This window comes from Leopardus geoffroyi, chromosome B3 (genome assembly GCF_018350155.1).
Source record: "Leopardus geoffroyi isolate Oge1 chromosome B3, O.geoffroyi_Oge1_pat1.0, whole genome shotgun sequence".
NCBI lineage: Eukaryota > Metazoa > Chordata > Mammalia > Carnivora > Felidae > Leopardus > Leopardus geoffroyi.
The window spans coordinates 144,126,966-144,150,564 of NC_059337.1; the positions used below are offsets into that span (position 1 = coordinate 144,126,966).

Consider the following 23,599-nt stretch of genomic DNA (forward strand, 5'->3'; position numbering starts at 1 on the left):
AGTGTTGTCACAGGGAGCTTTAGGAACACGCCCTCTGTCACCATAGGATGACCTTCTGAGAGACTTGAGGACTGCTTCCCCTGCCTCGGGCCACACGAAGCCGGGCATGCCCGGCGGAGGCAGGGTGCGTGCTGGAGGAAGCGATGACACCTGTGGCGGACAGGGCACATGCAATTAATTTGCGGGGTCACTTTTGTTCCGCGACAATAGGAACTTGTCTTCCCAAAGGCCCTGTAGGCCTCCTCAGTGGAAAAGGAGTGTCCGAGAAAGCAGTACCTGTGTGCTCAGTGTTCTCTCCAAGGAATAAAGTTCAGCTGTGGGTGGTGGTGGTTTTGGTCAGTCCCCTGAAAGGGCAGTCTTTGTGATCAGAGCCAGTCAGCTGTGTGGCACGGATACGTTTTTATATCTGCACCTACCATCGCGCCGCATTTCTATCCCTGCGTCGATCTTGTAACACACAGTAATGCACGACAGACTATGCGCTCCCCGCCCCTGGTGACGTGTCCCACGTTCCCAGAGCTCTCGTGTAGGTGAGGTGTATGAAGGTGGCCGACGTGCTGGTAGGAGGGCCAGAGAGGGGCTCCCCTGCGGTCCCGGCCTTTGGGCTTTAGAGGCCAACGGGGAAACAGGTGCTTTGTCTGGGATTTTAGGGAGATTTTAGTGTCGCTCTCGAACATCACGAGTCTCAACCCTGTTCTCTGATTTTCAGCCTCTGCCCCCATTACTTGTGAGCTGCTCAACAAACAGGTGAAAGTGAGCCCAGACATGGCCATCTTCATCACCATGAACCCCGGCTACGCAGGCAGGTCCAACCTTCCCGACAATCTGAAGAAGCTCTTCCGGAGCTTGGCCATGACCAAGCCCGACCGGCAGCTCATCGCCCAGGTCATGCTGTACTCACAGGGCTTCCGCACCGCCGAGGTCCTCGCCAACAAAATCGTCCCGTTCTTCAAGTGAGTACCCCAGACTTACCCGTTGCCGTGTCAGTAGCGTGTGCAAGACATGCCCTTGAAGGGTCATTTCTGCAGTCGTGGCATGTCTTCCCAGGTGTCTGTGTCTGATTCTCGATGTTTGCTTATGTGGCTGTTGAGAGTGGACTGTTCCAAGGTGGACCTCTTCCCTTGCAGACTGTGTGACGAGCAGCTCTCCTCTCAGAGCCACTATGACTTTGGCCTTCGAGCTTTGAAGAGTGTGCTGGTCAGTGCGGGAAACGTGAAGAGGGAGAGAATTCAGAAGATCAAGAGGGAGAAAGAAGAGCGAGGGGAAGCAGTTGATGAAGGAGAAATTGCAGAAAACCTACCTGAACAGGAGGTTTGTACACGTGTCGTTTGAATCACTCACACCGTAAACACTAGTGTCCAAGTTCACCCTTTCAGCCTCCCAGCCGTGGCCTGAGAGTTCTGTTGTGACTCACATGTGCTGGGATGGGTGAGTGGAAGATACTGATATTGGTGCGGTGAACTGAGTGAGGACCACGGGAGCGTGCTGAGTCGCTCTGTCACCGACAGCCACGTCTTCCGTACCTTCTGGGGATATGGCAGTGGCCGTGCGAGCCAGGCTCCCCGCCACTCAGGGCTCGGTCCTTTTGTCGCCGTTAGATTCTGATACAGAGCGTCTGCGAGACGATGGTGCCCAAGCTGGTGGCAGAAGACATCCCGCTGCTCTTCAGCCTCCTGTCAGACGTGTTCCCCGGAGTCCAGTACCACCGGGGCGAAATGACCGCGCTTCGAGAAGAGCTGAAGAAGGTGTGCCAGGAAATGTACCTGACGTACGGAGACGGAGAAGAAGTCGGCGGAATGTGGGTCGAGAAGGTAACTGGCCCCCACACGCTATGCAGACACAGCAGCCGCAGCCACTAGGAGAAGCCACACTTAATAGAGCCCTGACCACGAGGGCCAGGGAGGCACATCCCCTGGTTTATGAAGATTTGACTTGAGGCTTTTTTCTTAACTTTGACATAGACCTAACAATTTAGCTGAAAACCTCACTTACGTAGTGTGGTTCGTTCTCTGGAAATGCTGACTGAATGTGCGATCGTAACAGAAAGTATTTACACCGATAAAAGTTCTACTTACAAGACTTCCCAACATCGTAGATTAACAACATAAATCTGCTAATCGGCAGATGGTTTATAGTCCTTAGTGGCATTCTCCGTTTCATTCTTGTGGGAGATTAAAAAGTATATTATCACACAAGCTGCCTGCTGAGCGCGAGCAATGCTGTGCTGGGTCACACAGATGGCTCATCTGTTGGGTCTCTGCCCTCTCTAGAAGGGATCTTCTGTGCCTCTTCTGAGGCAGGTTGGTAGTCACCCCCTCTTCCACTGGCTCCCAGCCTTCCCGGCTTAACAAAGAACTCCCCACAATTTAGTTAAAACTTGTCTTGAAATGTTTTTTGTAGGTGCGGCCCATGTAATGTCTGCTTTAAAAACTCGAGTGCAGCACTTGCTTGCCTTTAGCACGTCTCCTGTTTGCTGCCACGAAGAAGGGCTGAAGAACCTTCTCGTTCTTTCTCTGGAGTGGTCAGGATGTGATGTCTTTGGCTCTGCAGGTCCTCCAGCTCTACCAGATCACCCAGATCAACCACGGCCTGATGATGGTGGGCCCCTCGGGAAGTGGGAAGAGCATGGCTTGGCGCGTTCTCCTGAAGGCTTTGGAGAGGCTCGAGGGCGTGGAGGGCGTGGCCCACATCATCGACCCCAAAGCCATCAGCAAAGACCACCTTTATGGAACCCTGGACCCCAACACCAGAGAATGGACGGATGGGCTGTTCACACATGTCCTGAGAAAGTGAGTTAACCTTGATTCCAGCGAGTGGGACCTGGGTGCTTTGTCCTTCTGTTAACAGCAGGTGTTACTTTTCCAACCAAAGACTGAATGAGTGAAAATGCCACTGCGGAGACTGTTGCAGAGTGAGCGTTTCTAATCTCAAAAAGCTGTTTCAAAATCCTTCCAAACCAGGATCATAGACAACGTGAGGGGCGAGCTACAAAAGCGCCAGTGGATTGTCTTCGATGGCGACGTGGACCCCGAGTGGGTGGAGAACTTGAACTCGGTGCTGGATGACAACAAGCTTCTGACTCTGCCAAATGGCGAGCGTCTCAGCCTTCCGCCCAATGTAAGTGGCCTTTCGTGGGGTATCAGACCAAATATCCTGTGTGCTCTAGAGGGCGGGTTCCAGGTTCCACAGTGTAGTGGTCGGTTGTGTAAATAGTTTTCAAAGTTGACTGAGTCTCCTTGTGCTAGATTTTTCCATTCCCATGGCCAGTGGGAAATACTTTCATAGAACTTACAAAAACTTTGTACTGTTGCTGAATGTTAACCATGCTCCGTGATTCTCAGTTGATGCTCCAAACCCAGCGTTACGGGGTTGTCAGTAGGATTTGTGAAGTTCTCAAACATCTGGGAAGTGGTAAAATGAGTAATGTAGATATGGAAGCTTTCCAGGCTATCCCTTGGAAACGAGCATTTGGTCCAGGTCCTGGACACATCACTGGATAGATCAGGAAACGTGGGTGGGCCTGGCATGGATTTGCATCCTACTGAAGGTCCTGCAGGAAAAAAACAGACAGAAGCCCTTGCTGTCCTGGGGCGTACGGTCTGATGTGGAAAACAGACCCTCAAGGTAAACAGTGTCGAGTGCTCAGGAGAAGATGAGCTGGAAGGCAGTGGTTGGTGCTGGCGAGAGCCGGAGGGTACGTGGTCAGGGATGGTGACGTGGAGGCATCACCTAGAAGAGTTTGGCATGTGAGGGAGCCGGTCCCGTGGGCCTCCAGATAGCGGGGGGTTTGGCTGGGGTATGAGGAGCGAGGGGAGAAAAGGTGGCTGGACCAGAGAGGAAAGGGGCCAGATCAGGTTGGGCCCAGGGCAGTGTAAAGACTGGCACTCGCCCGTTGGGTGAGTCGGGAGCCCTGGGAGTCTGGATCACATCCCTGACTGTCGGGTGGAGGGTAGATGAAGAGGACGTGTGGGAGCAAGGGGACCATCTAGAGGCTGCGAGGTGGCCCAGGCACAGCCGTGGGGCAGGCCGGGCGAGCTGGCTGCACGGGAGCTGCTGAGTTGTGGTGTCATTTAAAGTTCATGCTGACGGGACTCGCCGAGGGACCGGCGGTGGGCGTGAGAAAAAGGGGGCGGTCGCTTCACAGGAGCACCTGGTGATCATGAACCTGTGAGCCAGCAATAGTGGTTGTCGTCACTTGAGAAGCCAAGCCAGTGATGCCTAGTGCCAGTCTGGAAATGTGCGCTTAGCTCCGCCTGTGTCTTGACATGTCAGGTCTCTCTGTTGCAACTCGTTAGGCAGTAGATCCTGACTGTTGTTGGAACGAGACTGCTCTCCTGTGAGGCGTGTCAGCACTGAGGTTAGGGCTCTGGAATCAGATCGTCGGCTTTGAATATCAGCTCCACTTACCAGCAGTGGGACCTGGGTGAGGTACCCAGCCCCTTCTGTGGAACAGGGACACTGCGCCTGGCTCCAGGGATGGGTGTGAGGGTCGGTGGGTCCAGGCAGGGAGCGTGTCGCCGTGCCCGGCCCAGGGTAAGGCTAGCGCACATCCCCAGCTGATGCCCCCTCCAGCGGAGCTGTTTCTTGTGTCCACCAAGGGCTGGTCCTGTGGGCTCACCTGCTCTTCTGCCCACCACACACACTTCCTACCCAGGTCCTTGTGGAGGGCCTTTGGTAGGTGCTGTAGTGATGACAGCCGTAGACGGCTTTGCTTTTTGAAGTAAGTGCAGAGAAACTAGATTTAATTTAATCGCTCTTTCGATGTGTGTATAGGTAAAAGAATTTTAACATCCCAGTTTCTATCAAACCTACAAAATTAAACCTGCTCTGTGTTTTCTCTTCAAGGTCCGAATAATGTTTGAAGTACAGGACTTGAAATACGCCACTCTGGCCACGGTGTCCCGCTGCGGCATGGTCTGGTTTAGTGAGGACGTTCTCAGCACAGACATGATCTTCAACAACTTCCTGGCCAGGCTGCGTAGCATCCCGCTGGACGAAGGGGAGGACGAGGCCCAGCGCCGGCGCAAGGGCAAAGAGGACGAGGGGGAGGAGGCGGCTTCCCCAATGCTGCAGGTACGAGGGCCGTCACCGCTCTGCCAAGTACAGCCGCAGATCTGCAGCTGGCGGGGGGGCGGGGGCTTCCCGCACAGTGAGGTCAGGTGTTCCACCCCCGAGGGTCTAGAAGCCGGGGGGGGGGGGGGGGGGGCGTGGTGCTGCTCATCCGTGGAAGCTGGGCCCTCAGCGTTGTCGTATGGCAGTGCCTAACGAAGCAGTATCAGCTGCCGAAGTGAAGACCCGTTTAGGAAACTTTAAAGAGTTCTTTTAGTTACCTGACTTTTCTCTGCAAATTGAGGAACAGCTGCCTTTTTCCATTACAGTGATGGACTAAGGATTGATCATTGAAGGTTATCCAGAAAAGTGTGTGTGTGTGTTTACAGGTCACGTGACTCTCTTCCGGGCCTAGGTTAGACTATATGAAAATCTCCGGGGTTTTCTCCAAATGACAGACGTCATCTACTGCTTCTTGCAGATCCAAAGGGACGCGGCCACAATCATGCAGCCGTACTTCACGTCCAACGGTCTGGTCACCAAGGCCCTGGAGCACGCCTTCAAGCTGGAGCACATCATGGACCTGACCCGCCTCCGCTGCCTGGGCTCGCTCTTCTCCATGCTGCACCAGGCCTGCCGCAACGTGGCCCAGTACAACGCCAACCACCCCGACTTCCCCATGCAGATCGAGCAGCTGGAGCGCTACGTTCAGGTCAGCGAGCACCTGCATCGCAGGAGAGTGGGGCTCGGCGGGGGCTGGGGCACGGATGGCCTCTGTGTCTGCGAACCTCCTGAAACAACGTGCCTGCTTGGGTGTGTTCTCTTCCCTGGGAACAGGGTCAGGCTTTCATGGGGGCCGAGAAAGGTGCAAGCATGTCCATGATCCAAGAACACTGGGAACCACTCTTTTCGAGGTTAATGTTGCCATAAATGTCTTCATTGTTGAAATTTTATTTAAAAACGGATCCCGTTCTCTCTTTAAATAGCGATATTTGGTTTATGCCATACTCTGGTCCTTGTCTGGAGATAGTCGGCTGAAAATGAGAGCAGAGCTGGGTGAATACATCAGAAGAATCACAACGGTGCCGTTGCCCGCTGCACCCAACATACCGATTATTGATTATGAAGTAAGTGCATGAAGGAGTGGCCTCCCTGCCTTGGCCTTGACATGTTGGTGTAATTCGTCCTGGAGACACCTCACCATGAGCTTAATCTTTATTTCCTTTTTTTTTTTCTTTATTTGTTTTGAGAGAGAGCGCACGCATGAGTGGGGGAGGGGTAGAGACGGGGAGAGAGAGAATCCCAATCAGGCTGTGCACTGTCGGCACAGACCTCGCGACCTGTGAGATCGTGACCTGAGCCGAAACTGAGAGTTGGACACTTAACTGACTGAGCCACCCAGATGCCCCATTAATCTTTCCGTTTCATCAAAGGATATTGTCCTTTGCTTTATGTGGTATAAGGAGAGCAGTTCTGGTTTACATGAAAGTGAGCAAGTCTCTAAGTGAGGTGTGTGGCTCCCGGAGTGACCCGCACCCCTTCTCTGGGTGCAGGTGTCCATCAGCGGAGAATGGTCGCCATGGCAGGCCAAGGTGCCTCAGATTGAAGTGGAGACACACAAGGTGGCGGCCCCTGACGTCGTCGTGCCGACTCTGGACACCGTCCGCCACGAAGCCCTCTTGTACACCTGGCTGGCTGAGCACAAGCCACTGGTCCTGTGCGGGCCCCCCGGGTCTGGCAAGACCATGACCCTCTTCAGCGCCCTCCGGGCCTTGCCCGACATGGAGGTAAAGCGGCTGGGAGGTGGGCAGCAGGCCTTTCGGTGCTCACGTACGGGATGGCGCTTGTAACAGTCGATTTGCCTCTTCTGTCTAAAGGTTGTGGGTCTTAACTTCTCGAGTGCTACCACTCCAGAGCTCCTGCTGAAGACCTTTGACCACTACTGCGAGTACAGACGCACCCCTAACGGTGTGGTTTTGGCCCCGGTTCAACTTGGAAAGTGGCTGGTGCTATTCTGTGATGAGATCAACTTGCCAGACATGGATAAATACGGGACACAGAGGGTCATATCCTTCATCAGACAGGTTTGTGTACATCCACAAGTCCCCACTGACCTCGTTCACATTTGCCATTAATGTGCTGACCCTCCCGCTTTCCCTCAGATGGTGGAGCATGGAGGCTTTTACCGAACCTCAGATCAAACGTGGGTGAAGCTGGAGAGGATCCAGTTTGTCGGGGCTTGTAATCCACCCACGGATCCTGGAAGAAAACCCCTCTCTCATAGGTAACACACAGCTCCGTAGACAGCACTGGCCTCACACACACACCTGTTCCAAGATTGTTTTAAACGTAGCACAGCAGAAATCTGGTTTTGGTCGTAAAAAGGTAACAAAATGCTGATTATCGTAGGGTGGCCCCTGGGCTCCTTGTGCCGTGCTGCAATACTGGAAAACACACTCAAAAATAAAAGCACTGACTCTCTGGGTGGTAACGAGCTAACTGCCCCAGACCTGTCTGTGGGGCCACGATGAGGCTGTTATCAGCCTGCATCATTTTCCCATTTGGAGTTGGCTCTTTGTTTCAAAGTTTTTTGCACCTACTGTTAGTGTCGGCGCCCAGGCCCCAGCAGTTTGTGCGTGATCTGCGCGAATGGGGACGTGACGCCTGTGTGGGTGGATCGGGAAGCAGCCCTGGGTCTGGGCCCGGGCCAGGGCACTCTCCGCTCAGGCACACTGCTGATCAGCTGGGAAGTCTGAGCCGGCCGTCCTCACGCAGATTCTTGCGCCACGTGCCGGTCGTGTATGTGGATTACCCGGGACCCGCCTCCCTGACGCAGATCTACGGCACCTTCAACCGGGCCATGCTGCGGCTCATCCCGTCCCTGCGCACGTACGCGGAGCCACTCACCGCCGCCATGGTGGAGTTCTACACCATGTCTCAGGTACGCGGGGTCGGGCGCTGCTAAAAGATGGAGCTTTATTTAGAGCTCTTGTTGAGCCGGGACTTCCCAGAGCCTGTCCTCAAATCATTCTACCAGGTACCACGACTGCAGACGTTTCCCTTTTTTTCTTGTTGCCCTTGTCTGCACACGTCACATACAGTATTTTTTACAAAATCGGTACTGTACTCCTCAGTTTCTCAAAGACACGGACACTTGTTATTACAGCACAACCATGGGTGTGCGTGTGGTTATTTATAATGATGATGTGTTGTCAAACTGCTCTCCGGGCAGCTGGACCACTGACGTGGCCGCCAGCATCGTCTCCATCCGCCACCCTCATTACCGCTTTCAAACCGCCTGGTGAGAGGAAGCGGTTCTCCTGCTTGGGACTCGCGCATCTGGGATGCCTTCCGGTTCCGGTGCCTCCCGGGGCACTGAGAGCTGCTGGCCACCCCCCACCCCCGACCAGGCACAGCCGCCCCGCTCCTCCCCGATTGCCTGCACGTCCAGTAGTGTCCAGAAGTGTCCAGTACCCTTCCTGGTATTTAGTTTGCTTTTCGTTCTGTGGAACTGCAACTTTTCCTGCGGAATTTTTAACATCATCAAGTGTAAATCTTTTTTTTTCTTTGTTCCTACTTTTAAAATCATGCTTAGGAAGGCTTTCCCTGAACTTAGGAATTACATGCTTTAAAGTCTTTTCAGAAGAGCATTGTTGTAGTTTCGTTAAATAGAATTAATTTTAACATAAAAGTCAGCAACTTGGATGGAACTTTGTTCCAGATAGTTGTCCAGTGGTTCCAACGTTGTCTACTAATTCATCCTTAAATTTTCTAGAGTTTAGGTTGTCTGTTTTGAATATAAAAATGTTACACAGCACTTGATCTCTTAACCACTTTTCATGTGTTTTAAGGGATTTATACATACCTCCCACTTTTCTGAACCTGCAGGAGAGATTCACTCAGGACACACAGCCCCACTATATCTACTCACCCCGTGAGATGACGAGGTGGGTACGAGGGATCTTTGAGGCCCTGAGACCTCTGGAAACCCTGCCTGTGGAAGGCCTCATTCGGATTTGGGCACACGAAGCCCTCCGTCTCTTCCAAGACAGGTAAGGCCAAGGATGCGGTTAGCTCCTTGCTCCGCCTACACTGATGCTTATGGCCCTCCGAGTTAGGCTCTGTGCAAGGCTGGCCTGCCCAAGTTTGAGCTGGCCTCTGTTGGTGGTGGAAGGGGGCAGAGGCAGCAAGGGCAGCCTTAGCGTCTGAGCACAGCCACCCCCAGCATGATGGGTGTCAGGGCTCAGGGACTGCCCACCACTAGTAAGGGTAGGTAGGTAGGGGGCGAGGCACTTCCATTAAGCTCGGTAACTGTCATGCCTGTGCCCCATAACCTTGTCCAAGCTGGAGTTTTCTGGCGAATTTAAACGCTTTCTAGGGGCACCTGGCTGACTCAGTCGGTAGAGCGTGCAACTCTTGATCTTGGGGTCATGAGTTCAAGTCCCACACTGGGCATAGAGATTCCTTTAAAAAAAAAAAAAAAAAAAAAGGGTAGGAGCCCCTGGGTGGCTCAGTCGGTTGGACATCCGACTTCGGCTCAAGTCATGATCTTGCAGTCCGTGGGTTCGAGCCCTGTGTCGGGCTCTGTGCTGACAGCTCGGAGCCTGAAGCCTGCTTCAGATTCCGTGTCTCCCTCTCTCTTCTCTCCTGCTTGTGTTCTGTCTACCAAAAATAAACATTTAAAAAAAAAAAACACCACCATTAGATGCCTTCTAGCGACTCCCTGGCAGGTGGTTTCCATAACCAGCTCTCCTCACCCTTGAACTTTATTCACATCAAAGGGTTTGCAGCTCTGTCTCTTTATCTGTTGGCCTCTTTTCTCAGGTCTTGCCTTGTAGATTCTGAGTTTTGGGACGAGCTGCTCATGACTGTAGTGATCAGTGTGGACCATGAAAAGTTTTGTGGTTTGAGTCCCAGGAAACACCACAGTGGAAAGTTGAGTCTTTACCTCTTGAGGGATCTTGAAAATGACTGACGTTTTTAAGCCAGAATCAACTTCTTGCATTCTTTGTAGTCCAGACAGTCTTCATTTTACAGTAAATTCTTAATTTTCCTAGTTTCTGCCCTGTTAATTTTTTTGTTTTAATATTTTGTGTATTTTAGCATAGTTTTTCAGGCTCATTTTAGGTTGGTGAGGAAAAGTTAAATTTGTGTTACTTTAGTTCTAAACTTCTAAAAATCAATTCTTGGCTCAGTCGGTTAAGCATCCGACTTTGGCTCAGGTCATGATCTCACGGTTCGTGGGTTTGGGCCCCACATCGGGCTCTGTACTGACAGCTCAGAGCCTGGAGCCTGCTTCGGATTCTGTGTCTCCCTCTCTCTGCCCGTCCCCTGCTTGCGCTCTGTCTCTCTCTCAAAAATAAATAAAAACCATTTTAAAAACATTTTTTAATAATTCTTAATTAATTTACTATTTAACACAGCACCACAGTTTCCTTTCTTTGGGGGAATGTTCTGCCTGTGAATCGGGCTGCTCAGAACAGTGCAGGAGGTCAGGCCTCTTGTGGCCGGGCAGGTCCCCTCGCTCACAGGGTAAGTGTGAGGTGGCCGTACGCAGAGGACATAGTCCCTCTGGCCGCTCGCAGTCCCAGGTTTATGTGGTTGGTCAGTTAATGTTACTCCTGGGAGAACCCAGGGCAGATGGCTCCCTCCAGACCGAGGGTATGGACTTGTGTGTCCAGCGGCTGCACCTCCAGACCAGTGAGTCCTGCCTCCGGGCAGCTCTTCTCACCCGAGCTCACGAGGAGTCTCAGAACTTGCTTCATCGTAGGTCTCTGGCTCTCACACCGGGCTTCTGGGAGTCCACTGAGTCACACAGCAGCCCCGCCCCAGAGCCCAGTGCACGGCATGAGCGAAGCAAGTGGGGGAGGGGAGCAAGGAACATCCTGTTAGCTTCTTTTTATTTAAAACAAAACAGAACAAGAAAAACTTCTAACCCTCTCTTTTTTAATAATGAAGAAATTTGATGGGGGCTGTGCCTGGGTGGCTCAGTCGGTTAAGTGTCGACTTCAGCTCAGGTCTTGATCTCACGCCTCATGAGTTCAAGCCCTGCGTTGGGGGCTCTGCGCTGACAGCCTGGAGCCTGTTTCAGATTCTGTGTCTCCCTCTCTCTCTCTCTCTCTCTCTCTGCCCCTTCCTGCTTGTGCTTTTTGTCTCTCTCTGTCTCAAAAATAAATGTTAAAAAAAAAATTTTTTTTAAATAATGAAGGAATTTGACCTATAATTTCACAGATTTCCCAAAATGCCAGAGATAAAGTTGTATTAAATTCCGATTGGCTGCATTAACTATGTGATCCGCACCTGGTAGCCTGAGTGCATCACACATTCAGCTTCTCAGGAGGTGCTTGTCACCCCCCCGCCCCTCCCCGGCCCATCCATGTGGACTCATTCAGTCTTACCTGCTTCGTCATGGTTTCCTTTATAAGCCCTGGGTCTCTGGCACCACGTGTGTTGGCTGTCCCCCTGTTCCCCTGTGACCCTGGGAACTTTGTATTAGGCAAGCGTAGAAACTAGAATCACGTTGGCATGTTGTAAATCGATGTGATTAAACACTTTTAGAGGAATTTTTTTTTACTTGTTTTTTAAGTAATCTCTACACCCAACATGGCACTCACCCTCATGACCCCCCCATTAAGGGTCGCATGTTCTAACTGAGCCAGCCAGGCGCCCCCTAGAGGAATCTTTTTAATGTAACGGTGCTATAGGTTTGAGGGGTTTTATGTTTAGTAACATTTTGGATCGTTTAAGCTGTCTGAAGTTCAGATTCTTAGGTTTTTCCATTGGGAGAAAAATGAAAACTTGCGGTAAAGGCTAACTGTAGCCCTTGGAGTTGCCCGCAGCCCCAACAAAACAGGGTGTTCTGTCAGCACAGCTCCTGTTTGCATTGATACACACACGGCTCTTCTTTGACAGACTCGTGGAGGACGAGGAGAGGCGCTGGACAGACGAGAACATCGATATGGTTGCTCTGAAGCACTTTCCCAACATAGACAAAGAGAAGGCGATGAGCCGGCCCATCTTGTACAGCAACTGGCTGTCAAAGGTAACAAGTTGCCATTTCAGAAATACTTCCTTCTGCCCTTTCAGTTAGAATTCTCTTCTTGTCAAACAGACCTTTTTCCCAAAGTACCCTGTAAGCAAATCATTGGTTCCAGGCACGATGCTGATAACTTACGGTAGACTGTCCCCGGAGTGTGCCGGGGCTGGCGGGCCGGCCGTGTGTTTCTTATCCCATGAGATGGTTGCTGCCAGAGCCATGCAGTCCCACCCGTCAGGGGCCAGGCTTCGGCGTGTTTGCAGCAAAAGGAGTCTTCCCCTTTGCTTTCACTTCCCTCACACTCCAGAAATGAGCCAATTGTGAATAATCCATGTAAAAACATTTCCTATACTGTTATACTATACAAAGTTGACGCTTCTAGAATAGTTGTGAACTGTTCTTTTTCTGAAAGAGAGTAGGATTTTTAGTAAGGTGTAGTTTCAATGTGCGTTCCATTCAGCAGGTAGTTCAGGCACAGGGATGAGGAAAATCTTGTAGAGAGCGCACAGCCCAATGGGGGAGAGAGACCGATGGAAACAGCTCCGTCTGGAGAGATCTCAGTAGAGCTGACCCTGATATTGGCTCTTAGGCTTTGTACACCTTTGTCAAGAAGGGCTTGCCAGGCAGTGGGCCTGACAGAAGCAAAGGCACAGAAGTAAGAAATAGCAAGACAGGTTTGGTGTTGCTAGAATTTTCCATGTGTTTCTGGATTCCAGATACTAATCATTCTCATTTATAGGCACCATCTTCTCCCAGTGGCTCATCTGTCGCTGTCTTTATGGTGTCTTCTGACAAGCACATGTTGTCAGAGTTCTGTCATTTAAACCCATAATCCGTGTGTGTGTGTGTGTGGAGTGAGCTACAGGTCTGTTTCCAGTTTTCCCCTGGGACGTCCTGACCCAGCGCTATTTGTTGGATGATCCCTTACTTGGCAGAATCTGTCATTATGGGTTCCCTGCCTGCACAGGTCTGTTTCAGAGGCTCTGTCCTACTCTGTTGCTTGTTTGTCTCTCCTGTGCTCAAAACTGCATGACCTTGATAGATAATGATGATGAAGTCTGATAGGATAGGCCTTCACACCTGGTTCTTCTTTAGGGCGATCTTGACCTGACCGTCCTTGGCCCTTTCCTCTTGCAAATGAAGTTTAGAATTGGCTTGTCAAGTTGTGCTAAAACCACCCCACTGTCCACCACTGAGATTGTTTGTGGCTGGGATTGTACTCACTTTCTCTGTCAAGTTGGATGGAGCTGACGTTTTTACAGCAGTTCACTTATCTCTGCACGGTCATGGTTTCTGTCTTCTTCATTTATTCAGGCCTTCTATGAGGTCTTTCAGGGACGTTCAGTTTTCTCTACAAAGATTTCCCCTGGTTTTAGGTCGAGTCCCAGCTAACTTACATTTTTGTTGCTGTGTTGTAAGTGATACCTTCTCGTATATTTTAACGGTTTTTTGGTACCTGGAATTCTAATTGACTGGTATAATACAGAAGATGATTTCTCTTAGTAATTGGGTCTTAATTCTTTTTTTCTAGGATTACATTCCAGTAGACCAGGAAGAATTGAGAGATTACGTCAAGGCTAGGCTGAAAGTCTTCTATGAAGAAGAACTTGATGTTCCTCTGGTCCTGTTCAATGAAGTGTTAGACCACGTGCTCAGGATCGACCGGTGGGCTTTTTGTTGTTACAGCCTCTCTGCTCACCCACGCCACTGTTCACGTAGTGGTAGGGGATCCTCCCAGCCGACCTCCCCTCACCTCCACCTCTGCCTTCTCAGCTAAGCAACCCCCCTCCCTTCTAAGTCCCGCTTCTCCGTCCCTTACCTGCCTCCCGCACACTCGCTCAGCTCCTGCTAACAGTCTGTTCCTGCCATGATTGACCCCTCTTGTTAGATTCTGCCTTGTGCCACCTGGGTGTCTGGAGGATAGGACCATGTCCCCCGCTAGGCCTGGCAAATAGCAGTCGCTCAACCAGTGGTTGACTTACCAATTTAAGTTAAAATACCTTAGAGATGTTGTAGGTTAACTCCTGAGAGAGTTTAGGACCTGAGTGTCAAAAGGAGAACAGAGCCTAAAACCCTTTTATCTTTTCTGATGCTGTCAGGATATTCCGCCAGCCTCAAGGCCACTTGCTTCTGATCGGTGTCAGTGGAGCAGGAAAAACCACCCTGTCCCGTTTTGTGGCCTGGATGAATGGTTTGAGTGTGTACCAGATTAAGGTGGGTCTGGTCGATGCCTCTTACTCCCAGCGACAGTTTCCCGACTCACGCACACGGCTCCCTGGATGAGATTGGACCTAACCTGTCGACTGCTTCCGCAGGTGCACAGAAAGTACACCGGGGAAGACTTCGATGAAGATCTTCGGACGGTGCTGAGGCGTTCCGGCTGTAAGAACGAAAAGATAGCATTTATAATGGATGAATCCAACGTGTTAGATTCTGGATTCCTGGAGCGAATGAATACCCTTCTGGCCAACGGGGAGGTACGTGCCACATTGCGTGGTGTTGGGTGGTGGTGTCAGCTCCCCAGGGCCGGTCAGTCGTAACGCCCTCTCGTCTGTTAGGTCCCTGGCCTCTTTGAAGGAGATGAGTACGCCACTCTGATGACCCAGTGCAAAGAGGGGGCCCAGAAGGAGGGCCTGATGCTGGACTCGCACGAGGAACTGTACAAATGGTTCACCAGCCAGGTCATCCGCAACCTCCACGTCGTCTTCACCATGAACCCGTCCTCGGAGGGGCTCAAGGACCGCGCGGCCACCTCCCCGGCACTTTTCAACAGGTGGGCCGACGCGTGCTCGGCTCTGGGTTACTCTGGGTTACAACAGCCGATTTCTTCTCAAGGGACAGACCTGGCTCTTGGGAGCTATTTGAGACGTGGGCGTCTTTTGCAGGTGTGTGTTGAACTGGTTTGGGGACTGGTCCACTGAAGCACTGTATCAAGTGGGCAAGGAATTCACGAGTAAAATGGACCTGGAGAAGCCGAATTACATTGTGCCTGATTACATGCCACTTGTGTATGACAAACTACCACAGCCGCCGTCACATCGGGAAGCGATTGTAAACAGCTGTGTATTTGTACATCAGACTCTTCACCAGGTGGGTTGTTGCAAGGTCCTGGAAAAAGCGAAACTAACCATCGTACTGACATAAATCGATGAAGATGAGACCCTAGGGTATTGCATTTTAGGCACAATACCATTGCTCGTTGCTAACTCTTTTGGTGACACATCTTCCTACTTACCAGGCTGCACCTTCTGAGATCCTTGACCTTCGCTGCTCTGTGGATTCTGCTTCCCTAAAGCGTTCTACTCTGCTTTCCTTTTCTCATTGCCGCTAGGTGCACGGGTCCTGGTTCTCTATCCTAGGCCAGGGGTTGGCATACTTCTCCTGTAAAAGGCCAGATAGTTCATGTTTGAGGTTTCATGGACCAGGAGGGTCTCTTGACTGCTTGGCCCTGCCTTGATACACAGAGCCTGCACGGCCCTCATGGAAACGGGTGGGTTTGGCCGGGTGCCGCTAGTACTTCGTCTGCAGAAACGGGCAGCGGCCAGGTTTGGCCCACTGGCCAGGGTTTGCTGTCCCTTGCTTTAGACTCCTCATCATGGAAGAGTCCCATCTGCTCCCATCTGAAAGGCATTCGTAAAGACCACTCTGAGCCTGTGGGCGTCCAGTCGACCACTACCCTGCCACCCCCTGCCATTACCTGCAGGCTGCCTCCACTTGCCTCTGGAAGGTAGCCCTGCCCTGGCTTCCTTGGCTGGGCTCGTGTCCTCGTGCCATGGCCGGAGGGGGCGGAGCAGCTGGTCCCACGGAGCCGTTCCTCTCGCCCTCTTCCTGGTGCCACCTCTTACTTTGGTGTCCATGGAAAATAAGCAGAAGGCCTAGGAGGCACGGCATTACACAGTGCCCCCCAGCTGTACACGTGTGAGGTCACCAGGGTCATCAGAGGTTTGACGAGCGAGCTTAGGGGTCCCCGGGGCTCCCTGAGATCTTGTAGGAGGCTGAGCCGAGACCCCAACTCAAGTGTGACTCCTTTTTTTTTCACGTGTGTTTATTTTGAAAGAGAGTGAGCACACGTGTGCGAGGGAGGGGGAAAGAGAATCCCAAGCAGGCTCTGTGCTGTCAGTGCAGAGCCTGGCGGGACTCCGTCTCACAAACCGTGAGATCGTGACCTGAGCTGCGACCGAGGGTCAGATGTTCGACCCACCGAGCCACCCAGTGCATCTCAAGGGTGATTCCTCGGGGCTGGGTCCCTGCCCCAGGTCACTCGGCCGCCCACAGAGCAGTTAGCGTTTGGAGGGCAAATCGCAGAGAACGTCCTCGAGAGCGAAAAGATTTCACTGTCTTCTCAAAGGCTAATGCTCGGCTAGCGAAGCGAGGGGGCCGGACGATGGCCATCACACCTCGCCACTACCTGGACTTCATTAACCACTACGCCAACCTGTTCCACGAGAAGCGGAGCGAGCTGGAGGAGCAGCAGATGCATTTGAACGTCGGGCTCAGGAAGATCAAGGAAACCGTCGACCAGGTACGTCCATCCTGGGTGCTCGCTTTGCTTGCGGGCAGGGGGCTGGCGTGAGGACCCCTTTCCGGGAAATTTCTGCGCGGCTCTGTCCCCCTGACGCAGCGCCCGTCCTGCAGGTGGAGGAGCTGCGGCGTGACCTGCGTATAAAGAGCCAGGAGCTGGAGGTGAAGAACGCGGCCGCCAATGACAAGCTGAAGAAGATGGTGAAGGACCAGCAGGAGGCCGAGAAGAAGAAGGTGCTTGCTGGGCGTGGAGGTCTCATCCCGGGTGGGCTTCAGACTGCTGGGTGGGGGCGGAGCGCCCAGCGGAGCGAGGACCGTTGCTCGGGTCGCACTCGGCAACACAGCGCGGACCCATAGCTGAGCCGTCCCTCTCACCAGGTGATGAGCCAAGAAATTCAGGAACAGCTGCACAAGCAGCAGGAAGTCATCGCAGACAAACAGATGAGCGTCAAAGAAGATCTCGACAAGGTGGAGCCTGCAGTCATTGAGGCCCAGAATGGTACGTCACAGCTGTCGGGGGTCTGGCTTTCTAGAAGGGGCGTCTTCTGTCCATGGGGCTGGCTGTGCAGCTTGGGGCTGTGCCCAGGTTGCCCCCAGAGGCACGTGCGTGTCTGGAAGCATCACTGGCAAATACCTGAAGGTTTTTCTAAACACCAAAGACGGTCTTCATTCCTTAAAGCAAATCCCCATGGGGCTCTCTGCTTCCACCAGAGCCGAGCCCCTCTCGTAGGAGACAGTTGACAAAATATGTTTTACGTTTGTTTTTTAATTTCACAATAATTACATGAAGACGCTATTTATGAATCCGACTGGAGTTTCACCCAGAAATGCCTTGAAGTGTGTAGTGTCGTCTTGGGGTTATCTACGCGTTTTCTGGCCAGACCAGCAAATGCTGATTTGCGTACCCATGGCAGTCGCTGCCCATTCCTCATCGACATGGGCTCCTGTGGGACACCATAGCGCCTGGGCCAGGATCTGGCCCGGGATCCGGCCCAATGCCTTGCTCACTCGCGGCCCATCAGCGCCTGTTTCAAACATGCGCTCTTCCTGTTACACCATCCAAACTATAGATCTTCCTTGAGAATCTAATTTCGAAGGGAACTTAACTTTTACTGCCGAGTAACCAGTGAAAAAGTGTTTTAGTAAAAGTTCAGACTGGAAAAAGTGCAGTTTAGCTTGTAGAAGGCGTCGGCCATCCTTTTTTTAGAGCTGTTAATTCTACATATTCAGCCAGCCAAGCAGACAGCTTCTAGATTATGGCAGAATGTAAATATTGTTGCTTAAATTGTGTAAGGTAAGTACATAATTGAAATGTGTCAGCGTTTTAAGTCTTTATGGGGGTAAAGGAACTAACGGGGACCCGTGAGACATCGCCAAAGGCAGCTTCCTGCTTTTTACGGAATGTTCAGTGTGGCCTTTAGTGCCGGGAGAGCTTCAGAGTTATTTAAAAGGCCAGCTGTTCCAGGGGGTTTAAAGACAGAAAGTCCCGCTCGCTGCAGCCTTCTGAGCGGTGGCCGCCTCCTCGTCGGAGCCATGGCTCTGCTGTGCCACCGCACCTCACCTGCTTGCCCTCCCGCCCCTCCTGCCACCGTGGTGCCCAGCCGTGAAGTCGATAAAGAAGCAGCATCTGGTGGAGGTGCGATCCATGGCCAACCCCCCTGCCGCCGTGAAGCTGGCGCTTGAGTCCATCTGCCTGCTGCTGGGCGAGAGCACCACAGACTGGAAGCAGATCCGCTCCATCATCATGAGGGAGAACTTCATCCCCACCATCGTCAACTTCTCCGCAGAGGAGATCAGGTGAGCGTCGCCAGGAAGCAGGAGACAGCGCTCCGGCATTGAGCGGTTTCCCTGCTTTTGCGTGGCCCTGTCACCGTGGCCTGTTGTGTCAGAAGGTGGCGTCCGTCACATCAACTGCACAAATGCCTTCTAAGCCATTTCACTCAAAGCTGGCGTTGGGCACTGACGCCCGTCGGGGGAGCGTGGGGGCGGGAAGGTCGGAGACCACCATCCCCCGGAACACGGGTGGTCCAGCTCATCCTCCGTGGTCACTGGGGCAACAGATGGGAACTGGCCTTTAAAATCTTTTGCCCCACACGTGCTTAGAAACACAATCCCTCTTTTGCAGCGATGCCATAAGGGAGAAGATGAAGAAAAACTATATGTCCAATCCAAGCTACAACTACGAGATTGTCAACCGGGCCTCCCTGGCCTGCGGCCCTATGGTGAAATGGGCCATCGCGCAGGTAAGTGGCGTGGCCGGGAGCTCCCGTGGGAAAAGTCCCCTCCGGTCCCGTCACTCGGGAAGAGTTAATTACTGTCTGCCTTTTTCAGCTCAACTACGCCGACATGTTAAAGCGGGTGGAGCCCCTGCGCAACGAGCTACAGAAGCTGGAGGATGACGCTAAGGACAACCAGCAGAAGGCCAACGAGGTGGAACAGATGATCCGGGACTTGGAAGCCAGCATCGCCCGCTACAAGGAGGAGTACGCAGTCCTGATCTCGGAGGCCCAAGCCATCAAGGCAGACCTGGCCGCTGTCGAAGCGAAAGTAAGGTTGTCGCCGGGCGGGAGCACTCTCTCTGCCGGCTCCTCTCAGTTCTTCGTGGGGTCTGACATGAGGTGCTCCTGGTGCCTCATACACGTTCCCGCGTGTGTGCCCGCCTTCTTGTCTGCCAGCCAGCTCTGTCCCGAGAGGGCCTGCTTGCCTCCTGGGTCACCGGGCTGTGTTAATTAGGACAGGTGGACACCAGGGGGCGATATGAAGCCAACCTGTGGGGTCACATGGTTGTCCGAGTCTTGCGTTCACTGCTGTGTCCATCGCCATGCCCACACTCTTCCTGACTCCCCGGAATATTCTCCTCTCCTGCCAGCAGTGTCTCTTCTCCCTAGGCCAACCCCCACCTGCTGTGCTGTCCACCCCGGGCCCTCTCCCTGCCCCGTCTCCACTCACGCACGTGTCTCAAGGCTACCCCTGCTTCTCTACACTCTCTTGAGGCCTGATTAGATTCTGAGGCCCGTATCATCCTCAGTCGTGGAGGAGCTGGGTCCTCTGTCCTCTGGGCCTGTGAACAGCCCTCCCAGAGCCCTGTGGGGGGAACCAATTTTCACTTTCTGGTATAAATCCTGTTGGATCTTCCCCGTAGGTAAACCGGAGCACTGCTCTCCTGAAGAGCTTGTCCGCCGAACGTGAACGATGGGAAAAAACAAGTGAAACTTTCAAAAACCAGATGTCCACCATCGCCGGGGACTGCCTCTTGTCGGCCGCGTTCATCGCCTACGCGGGTTACTTTGACCAGCAGATGCGCCAGAACCTGTTCACCACGTGGTCCCACCACTTACAGCAGGCCAACATCCAGGTAACAGGCCATGGGGTTCTGGCCTGGCGCCCGGTCAGCCGTTTCCACGCTGGCCCAGAAACAGTGCGCCTGGAGCTTTGAGGAGGAAAGGTAACCGCCCTCACTTTCAGTTCCGTACAGACATCGCACGGACCGAGTACCTCTCCAACGCCGACGAGCGCCTTCGCTGGCAAGCCAGCTCCCTACCCGCAGACGACCTGTGCACGGAGAACGCCATCATGCTGAAGCGCTTCAACAGGTACGCGCTCGTGCACAGGGAGCGGCTTGGAAGTCCTTACGTGCGGTGACCCCGTGGTTTTGTGTTTCTTCAGAATACATCTTTGAGGAGATGAAGGGAAACTTGGAAATGGGCGAGCACGCAGGCAGGCCCAGCGCTCGTCTCTGATGGGGGCACGGCCCTTCCCACCCTCGCTTCCCCACCGCCCAAATTGTTCTGCAGCGAAGGCCTCTCGTGCCACCTCTCAGAGCCGATTGGCGGGCTGTGTGTCGGGGTGGACGACAAAAACATAATTACAAAAATATTACAAGAACTGAAAATATTTAGCTAAAGAGAGTTAAGGGGGAAAGTGGCACCGGTTTGTGGTTTAAGGAGGCCAGAGTTAGAGGTGGAGGGTGACTTCAGGGAGGGCAGGCTTGACACTGGCTCAGGGGGTCCTCAGGGCCCACCCCACGTACAGGGCCACACGCCCTGAGGCTTGACCCTCCTGTGTGGCAGCTCTTAAAGCCAGACGCCTCCAGTGTTTTCTGACTTTATCTCCACGTCTTGAAGTCTTTGAATCCCTGAAGTATGTCACGGTCCCAGGGACACGTAGAGGATGAAGCCCCTTGCAGGTGTCATTTGATTTTATGAGCAAATCCTCAGGCCCCACCAGTGGCTCCGTGTCTCGCCAGATGTGCTGGTGAGATTATCGGTCCATCGGTGTGGTCTGCGCAGAGCTGGATTCACCTGAATGGGAAGTACACACACCCCTAGGTGCTTATTCAACAGTAGCTTGGCCCACGTGAAGCATGACAAATGTCAGGACAGAATGTGACTGACAGACTGAAAACGCCTCCCGTGCCCCTCGGTAGGAGCCAGTTAAGCGATTACGGTGCACCTCCGTAGTGGACGGCTGGGGTCCTGCAGACCAGGCCTTTCCGAGTGTGCGTTCAGAGAAGGCTCCAGCAGACCGTGTGCAAGGGGAGTGGGTGCCGCATCCCCGCGGACGCACGTGCCCACGCACACACGTGTCTGCAAACACCTGACCCTTCCCCGAGTAGACAGGTCAGAAACTGGTAACAAGCTAGAGGAGGGAGGCGGTTCTTCTCACCGCACGCCCTTTTGCAGCTTCTGGATTTTGTACAAGCACCTGTGTGCATTATGATTTTTAAAAACTAATTGGTCATGCACGTGACTCTGGACAAATCCCTGTAGCCTCTTAGTGCCCCATCTTCCTCACGTGTAAAACAGACGTGCTCTCAGTACCTTCTCATAGGCTTCTCCTGAGGATTAAGCTGTGTCTGCTATTTGCCAGGGTCCCTGGCGGCTTGAGCCGTCTGTACCTGTTAGCGGTAGGTGCTGCTGAGCATTGGTTCTGGAAGGGCAGTAGTACACAGAACGGTAATTCTAGCAGAGCGCACTCAGCACCTGGAGAAAAGCACGTGCTGGGTGCTTAGAGAAGAACCTGTGTCCCAGCAGAGAAAGAGCTTGTAACTCTGGCCCTGCTCCAGAGAGTGCATGACTCTGTTAGCTGCTTGCAGAAGTGCTTCCGGAAGGCTTCAGCATCAAGGATTTGTTACGGTTGTCTGGAAGCTGCACTTGAGTAGTGGGAACAACCTTCCCGTCGTCTTGTTGTGGGCTCCTCGAGCCTGCACTCATGTGCCTCACCCTCAGGTACCCGCTGATCATCGACCCCTCTGGCCAGGCCACAGAATTCATCATGAATGAGTACAAGGACCGCAAGATCACGCGCACCAGCTTCTTAGACGATGCCTTCCGCAAGAACCTGGAGAGTGCGCTGAGGTTCGGGAACCCCCTTCTGGTGCAGGTGTGTGCATCCAGCCGTTGGTGTGGAACAAAACTAGGTTACGTGATGCGAACAGTGGTAGTTTTTTTACCTTTGTAAGACTTCCTTTAATGTCAGAAAAAAGATAAAGCTTTACAATTGTTCTGTAAAAAGCGAATCCAAAAGAAAGTGTTTATCTGTCATCACCGTCCACTAGAACTTTCTGCACTGATGGCAATGTTCTGCTTTGTGCCATCCAGGATGGTGGTAGACACGTGTGGCCAATACGCTTAAGGAACTGAATTTTGTATTTAAATCAGGCCGCCACGGGTGCTGGTGGCTGCCGTACTGGATGGGGAGGTCTAAGCGGCTGGGTAGCTTCTGCGGTGTGTTCGTCTGGTTAGGTCAGCGTCAAAACAGTTATTTGGGTGAAGATACATGTTGTAAAACCCCAACCGTGAAACCTCCTGTGTGTGCGTCTAGGATGTGGAAAGCTACGATCCGGTTTTGAATCCAGTACTGAACCGCGAAGTTCGGCGAACTGGGGGGAGAGTGCTGATTACCCTCGGCGACCAGGATATAGACTTGTCACCATCATTTGTCATCTTCCTGTCCACCCGAGATCCAACCGTAAGGACCGGGGCACTTGGGATTCACATCTGTGGCGGTGCTCTGTGTCGCAGCTCCGGTGACCAAGCGGACTGTTCTCTTACCCCTGTGGCAGGTGGAGTTTCCGCCAGACCTGTGTTCCCGCGTTACCTTTGTCAACTTCACGGTCACCCGCAGCAGCTTGCAGAGTCAGTGTTTGAATGAAGTACTTAAGGCAGAAAGGCCTGATGTGGACGAAAAGCGTTCCGATCTTCTTAAGCTTCAAGGTATGTTTCTGGCTCTGTAGCTTTGGGAGTCTTGGAGCAAGCTGGGGGCTGAACTTCCTTTCTTTCTTTGTAAGTTTATTGACTTTTGAGACAGAGGGGGAGAGAGCGAGAACCCCAAGCTGGTGCTAGGGGCTTGACGCGGGGCTCAAACCCACAAACCGTGGGATCATGACTTGAGCCAAAATCAAAAGTCAGATCTTAACCTTAAGACTGAACCACCCAGGCACCCCTGAGGGGGGGGCGGGGGGGCTGAACTTTTTTTTACTGTTTTCAAGTTCATTTTGAGAGAGAATCCCAAGCCAGCTCCGCACCATCGACGCAGGGCTCGATCCCACAAACCGTGAGATCGTGACCTGACTGAGCCACCCAGGTACCCCTTGGGGCTAAAATTTTAATTAAGGTTCTAGAACGTGTCAGGTTTATTCAGACACTCAGGGGAGTTCTCTTTCTGGAAGAAGCAAGCGGTGCAGACTCTGGATGTTGTGACCGTTTCAGGAGAGTTCCAGCTGCGTTTACGCCAGCTCGAGAAGTCTCTGCTGCAAGCTCTGAACGAGGTGAAAGGACGCATCTTGGATGACGACACCATCATAACGACCCTGGAGAACCTCAAGAGAGAGGCGGCCGAGGTGACGAGGAAAGTGGAGGAGACGGACATCGTCATGCAGGAGGTGGAGACTGTGTCTCAGCAGTACCTGCCGCTGTCCACCGCCTGCAGCAGCATCTACTTCACCATGGAGTCCCTGAAGCAGGTGACCGCGGGAGCCACCCGCCGCGGGAT

The 23,599-nt window shown here is 52.8% G+C and overlaps 1 protein-coding gene across 1 annotated transcript in view; it reads left to right on the forward strand.

The window, feature by feature from the left end:
* Positions 1-23,599, forward strand: part of DYNC1H1 (dynein cytoplasmic 1 heavy chain 1) — a 78,725-nt gene that overhangs the window by 46,572 nt on the left and 8,554 nt on the right. The window contains exons 30-60 of the mRNA XM_045452129.1: positions 710-953; positions 1,128-1,311; positions 1,599-1,811; positions 2,551-2,789; positions 2,961-3,117; positions 4,846-5,073; positions 5,531-5,761; positions 6,036-6,176; positions 6,603-6,836; positions 6,927-7,133; positions 7,212-7,333; positions 7,825-7,990; positions 8,938-9,101; positions 11,962-12,091; positions 13,617-13,750; positions 14,185-14,299; positions 14,401-14,562; positions 14,644-14,858; positions 14,971-15,175; positions 16,434-16,607; positions 16,721-16,840; positions 16,985-17,105; positions 18,208-18,403; positions 18,732-18,849; positions 18,938-19,153; positions 19,749-19,961; positions 20,072-20,199; positions 21,835-21,988; positions 22,430-22,576; positions 22,671-22,821; positions 23,317-23,570. Coding sequence (XP_045308085.1) covers positions 710-953; positions 1,128-1,311; positions 1,599-1,811; positions 2,551-2,789; positions 2,961-3,117; positions 4,846-5,073; positions 5,531-5,761; positions 6,036-6,176; positions 6,603-6,836; positions 6,927-7,133; positions 7,212-7,333; positions 7,825-7,990; positions 8,938-9,101; positions 11,962-12,091; positions 13,617-13,750; positions 14,185-14,299; positions 14,401-14,562; positions 14,644-14,858; positions 14,971-15,175; positions 16,434-16,607; positions 16,721-16,840; positions 16,985-17,105; positions 18,208-18,403; positions 18,732-18,849; positions 18,938-19,153; positions 19,749-19,961; positions 20,072-20,199; positions 21,835-21,988; positions 22,430-22,576; positions 22,671-22,821; positions 23,317-23,570 — 5,483 coding nt within the window. The remainder of the gene's footprint in view (positions 1-709; positions 954-1,127; positions 1,312-1,598; positions 1,812-2,550; positions 2,790-2,960; positions 3,118-4,845; positions 5,074-5,530; positions 5,762-6,035; positions 6,177-6,602; positions 6,837-6,926; positions 7,134-7,211; positions 7,334-7,824; positions 7,991-8,937; positions 9,102-11,961; positions 12,092-13,616; positions 13,751-14,184; positions 14,300-14,400; positions 14,563-14,643; positions 14,859-14,970; positions 15,176-16,433; positions 16,608-16,720; positions 16,841-16,984; positions 17,106-18,207; positions 18,404-18,731; positions 18,850-18,937; positions 19,154-19,748; positions 19,962-20,071; positions 20,200-21,834; positions 21,989-22,429; positions 22,577-22,670; positions 22,822-23,316; positions 23,571-23,599) is intronic.